Source organism: Tupaia chinensis, unplaced genomic scaffold (assembly GCF_000334495.1).
Source record: "Tupaia chinensis unplaced genomic scaffold, TupChi_1.0 Scaffold000115_1, whole genome shotgun sequence".
NCBI lineage: Eukaryota > Metazoa > Chordata > Mammalia > Scandentia > Tupaiidae > Tupaia > Tupaia belangeri.
Genome location: NW_006159579.1, coordinates 2,074,983 through 2,080,603, shown reverse-complemented (window position 1 = coordinate 2,080,603; position 5,621 = coordinate 2,074,983). Strand labels below are relative to the sequence as shown.

The 5,621-nt window shown below is 39.5% G+C and overlaps 1 protein-coding gene across 2 annotated transcripts in view; it reads left to right on the top strand.

Moving 5' to 3' along the window:
- Positions 1-5,621, top strand: part of NCOA6 (nuclear receptor coactivator 6) — a 77,644-nt gene that overhangs the window by 28,359 nt on the left and 43,664 nt on the right. For both annotated transcript variants that reach the window (XM_006144036.3, XM_006144035.3), the window contains exons 6-7: positions 26-737; positions 2,802-2,948. In XM_006144036.3, coding sequence (XP_006144098.1) covers positions 26-737; positions 2,802-2,948 — 859 coding nt within the window. The remainder of the gene's footprint in view (positions 1-25; positions 738-2,801; positions 2,949-5,621) is intronic.

Below are 5,621 nucleotides of genomic sequence, written 5' to 3'. Positions count from 1 at the left end.
CGCCAGCCACAACCACAAAAACAACCAGCGGCAGCAGCAGCAGCAGCAACAGCAGCAGCAGCAGTTGCAGGCAAGACCCCCACAGCAACATCAGCAGCAACAGCCACAGGGAATTCGAACCCAGTTTACTGCCCCAACTCAGGTGCCTGTTCCTCCAGGCTGGAACCAGCTGCCTTCTGGAGCCCTTCAGCCTCCTCCAGCCCAGGGTTCTCTGGGCACAATGACTGCAAACCAAGGGTGGAAGAAGGCCCCCTTGCCTGGCCCAATGCAACAGCAACTTCAGGCAAGACCATCCTTAGCCACGGTACAGACACCTTCCCACCCTCCCCCTCCATACCCCTTTGGCAGCCAGCAAGCCTCACAGACCCATACAAACTTTCCTCAGATGAGCAACCCAGGCCAGTTCACAGCTCCTCAGATGAAGAGCTTGCAGGGAGGGCCCTCCAGGGTCCCAACTCCCCTGCAGCAGCCCCACCTCACCAACAAGTCTCCTGCCTCCTCACCCTCCTCCTTCCAGCAGGGATCCCCTGCATCTTCCCCAACGGTTAACCAAACTCAGCAGCAGATGGGACCAAGGCCACCTCAGAATAACCCACTTCCCCAGGGATTTCAGCAGCCCGTCAGCTCTCCGGGTCGGAATCCTATGGTTCAACAGGGAAATGTGCCACCTAACTTCATGGTGATGCAGCAGCAACCACCAAACCAGGGGCCACAGAGTTTACATCCAGGCCTAGGAGGTGAGGAACACTGAAGCTATTTGTGTTGGTAAATTTATTAGAGATAGCTCTTAGTAGAACTTCAGTTTTTAAAGTTAATAGAGGGAGTGAAATAAGGATGTAATTATTTGATTTTGTGGATGTGGCAGTGACATTTGATATAATTTAGTTAACTTGATACATTATTAACTTGATACATTATGCAGCATCTTACTGGTAAAATTTAAGATAGCTCTCTGGACAAAAATGCAGGTAAAATTCAATATAGAGATGTTCATTTTGTTTTTCAGATTATTTTTGTTTGATCTTATACTAGTAAATTAAAATGTCTGGAAGAAACATGCATTTTATTAACAACTTAAACTTCTCAACTGTTGAAAAAGTTAAGATTATGCAATAGAGCAAAAATGAAGCAATAAGTACAGGGTCTTATTGTGGGAAAAGGCCCTCATAGTTATTAATTTTGATAGTCCTAGTTATTAAAATAGTAAGCATGGTATTTGTTAAGTTTGATTAAAGTATTAAAGGGGAATAAGTTCAGAAATCATTGACTTTTATAGTTTTATAATGCTTCAATGCCTGCTCCTTAGAGAGGGAATTCCACTAGTTATACCTAAAGGAGATTTATTTATTTATTTTGTAAGGTGCCTCTTGTATGAAGAAAAAGCAATGGAGCTTAATGTGTGAGAGGTAAAACGATTACAGTAAAACTTATCCATCTCCATGTTTATTATTTATTCTTATTAATCATTTATCTAGTGCACATGAATGTGCTTGGAGCTTTTCAGTAAGGTATAGAGAGTGTCAGTAATACTATCATCTGATAAACATATCCCCCACCAAAAGACACCCATTGCCTACCCAGAAAAAAACCCTTGCATCTTCAGTGCAACATAGCAAAGGCATGTTCCCATGGTTTCTGGTGAAATTAAGTTGCTCATCAGTCTTTTCACTCTCTTGTAATTAATTTTGCTGACATGCAGGCTCTAACATTTGATTCCTAAGAAGTTTTTAGAAAATGCAAGAATGTTACAGCTCCAAACTTCACTGTTCTGAGCATTTAGCCTGGATCAGTGGAAGCTGGGTAGTCCCTCCTGCAAATGTGATTACTGATTTCATTACAACAGGAAGCATGCAAATGGGACTTGTCACTGCTAAAGAAAGGACAAATGCATATTTGTCTACAAAGAGTTTTTCAGGGCACTGAAAATTTGGCCCTTAAAAAGATAAATGGACTAACACAAGACATTTTTAAGTGAGCTTAGGTCTTGATGCTTTATAGAGCAGATGATATGCTCACCTAGGTGATCTGGCCACATCAAGGCCTGTGTCATAAACAATGAGTGGGTTCTGAGATTCTTCCTATCACAAATTTGTTTTCTGAAATTAGGCCTTCCTAAAAGGAAGTAATACTTGTGTAAGATTCCACTAGAGCATGGCTTTTGTTATCACAACTGTCAGAATCACAGTAAACGTTATAAGGAGAAGGCGTAATGATAAATTTAATGTAGCCTCACTTTGAAGTACCTATGAACTGTTTCTAATCTCCTGTCTCTTCCATAGAGACAGGCACAATTTTGGGAGAAATTTTCTGCAAAGGAGGTTGTCATCATTTCCCTCAGGAAAAAAATATCATCTGTTTTTAATATCAGGACCCAACTCTTTGTTTAATAGTATTTCATATCAATTTGTTTGAATATGAGAGAATTTAGTATATTCCTTTGGTGCCTGTGTTAAAGTATGTAAAGTTTTGGGATCCATTGTATAACAGAGAAAAGTAAGCCCTCAAACCTTGCTGTGGCATGGCCTCAGATCACATTTAGGGAGCAGATTGCCATCTTTTCCTTGGCATGTTCTAAGTGTAAATTTTTTAGTATTTCTTTTTCATTTTGACAATGCTCATGTAAGAGATTGTGTTGATTTTTTTAACCATCTTTCCCAACCTTATTATTAAAGATCCTACCAGTGTGACAGAGAGCTAAGCCAGTGAAGACTTCATGCAGCTCATCCTTCCTTATTCATTCCATATCTAAGCAAGAGCATAAATTTGCTAGGTAACTGCCTTACTCATTGTTTTCTATTAAGGAATGCCTAAACGCCTCCCACCTGGCTTCTCAGCAGGACAGGCCAATCCGAACTTTATGCAAGGTCAGGTGCCTTCCACCACAGCAACCACCCCTGGGAATTCAGGAGCCCCACAGCTGCAAGCAAATCAAAATGTGCAGCATGCAGGTTTGTTTTCTTTGATTTACTCAGTTTCTATCTATTGGGCATTGTGTGGTAGATACTTTGATAGGCAACTGGAGTGTACAGATATATAAGTCCTAGTCTCTCCTCTTAATATCAAATCCACAAATATTATTCATACAGAGTAATATACTGACATATAGAAGTAAATAAGATGTCTTAGGGACCTAGAAACATCTAAGAAAGAAGTTGAAACTTGAGTTAGTACCGTAGTCAACAATTTTTTTTCTGTAAAAGACCACATAGTGAATATTTTGTGTTTTGCGGGTTATATGGTCTCTGTTGCAGATATTCAGCTCTGCTCTTTTACCTTTGTCTATGCTAAGTGTCTGAATTCTGTTTTGCAGTGTGGTATTTTTAAAATTTAATCAGTATAGATTTAATAACAACAGTATATTGTCTATAAGAAGAAATTTTGAAGGGGAAATAAGATACAGTGGGATGGCTGAAAAATGTTTATAAAGCAGTGTTGTATAAGCCTAACTTTCATGTTTCTGGTTGCTTAGGGACCACATAACTAATCCTCTCATTTTTTTCTCGCTTAAGCAATTTGGACTAAGATAGTTCAGATATTTTCTAAATTCCCATTCTCACTTGGAGTTAATTTAGTTATATGGTTCCAACTTTAATTGTAAATCACTAAGGAATGAGAAAAACCCTGACTTAAAGAAAAAAGTTCAAACTATCTCTTGCGGGGTGAGAGGATAGAGCAAATGACTTGATTTTTCTCATCTGCTAGTACAATGCTACATTCCTAAGTTACGCAAATTCATGTTTCTTATAGAAAGATTTTGTTGTGTTTTTAAAGAATTATTTTATTATTTTTCTTATTTTTTAATTTAACTAGAGAGAGACAGGGAGAAAGAAAGCAAGCTGCCAAGTCCAGGGCTTATGAGAGTCCACCGCCTCAACCACACACCACCTGCCAACCTTTTTATGGAAGTTTTAAAACAATAATAAAAGCCTGCATGAAGGGCCAGCAGATGACGTGGTGGGTAAGGGCACTGGACTCCCACATGACTGACCATAGTTTAAGTCCCCTAGACTTGGCGGCTTGCTTTCTCACTTTCTCTCTCTTGCTCGCTCACTCTTGCTCTGTCCCTTTCTGGTCAAATTAAAAATAAAAATAAATAAATAAATAAATAAAGTTAAATAATTCTTTTAAAAAAAAAGCATACATGATTTCTTCACCCTAACTTGGCTATTTTATATCTTTTTATGATATCTTCTGCCTGCATACTATTTTGATATATCCATTATCCTATCTAAAGTAGCTCTACTCTCTCTCTGTTCTTTTACCCTTCTTTATTTTTCTTGCTAGCTTTTAGTGCTTCCTAAAAAAAAAAAAATCTTGTCTGTTTATTGTGTCTCTTGCCAGCTAGACTATTTAAGATGACAAGGATTTGATCTATCTTGTTTATTGATAGTACCTCAGTGCCAAAATTACCTTATACATATTAGATATCATGAAACAATTGTTTATTGAGTGAAGATACGACGGTATACTTGGTATATAGATGCATATACTGTGGTTATGGGAGTCAAGTTTGATTTATAAAGCTGGTTTAGAATATCTTACCTGGGGCTCAGGAAAAGTTATATAGTGTGAACAAGGGACAGTTTGTCCTCTTATCTTCCTGGCTGGAGCATGGATTAGCTTTAATAACTTTGTTATGGCTGCCATTTTCTAGTTTCCATTTAAAAGTGAAAAATAAAAACACGAGCTAGAAGATATGCATTTAAAAGGGGGAGATCATGCAAGTAGCTATAGAAAACCTCTTTAAAGACCTAACGGTAAATTAAACACTGCAGCAAGCCAGGTGTAGTGCCTTTTTTCTAAATTAGAAATAACTGAGGAAAATAGAACATGTCCCATGCAATCTTTCAAGGACTGGTACTGGACAAGGTCAGAGTCACTGAAGATTTACCATCCCTCTCTCTGTAGCTTCCAATTGACCCCTAGCAGAGACTCCGCTTCCAAATCAGGAATAAATAATTTTTACCGCATTAGGACAGATGAGATCTGCCTTAAGAAGTACTAAGTCAGGACCAATAGATGGCGTAATGGTTACATTGCTGGACTCCCATGTAGCAGAGTTCCAGGTCTGGTGGCTTACAACTCACTCCCGGTGTGTGTGCATGCCCAGAATTCTGAGAGGTGACTGGAGAAGAAGAAATTATGGAGTGGCCATCCCTGCTGGGGGTGATTTCTTGCTTTCTGGCTTTCTGGTGAGCACGCACACCTTATAGCAAAAATCTCTCACACACAAAAAAGTAGTATTAAGTCTCCTTTTCTTTTATTGGTGCAAGTAGCGATAGAAAACCTCTTTAAAGACCTAATGGTAAATAAAACACTGCAGCAAGCCAGGTAGTGCCCTTTTTCTAAAGCTACTACACGTACCTTTGAGAGTCATTATTAGTTTTCCAAGAAGTCGTGCACTCACTGGAAACAGAGGAAGAGAGGGAAAGTGAAGAGTCACCCCCAAGGAAGGATGGCCACACCACAACTCCTTCTCTTCAGTCTTTTCTTGGGATTTGGTCATGCACACACATGCACCTGGCGTGATTTTCAAGCTTCCAGGTGCAGGGCTTGAACCAAGGCCATATGGGAGTCCAACACCTTAACCGCCACACCACCTGCTGGCCCCCTAAGAAGCC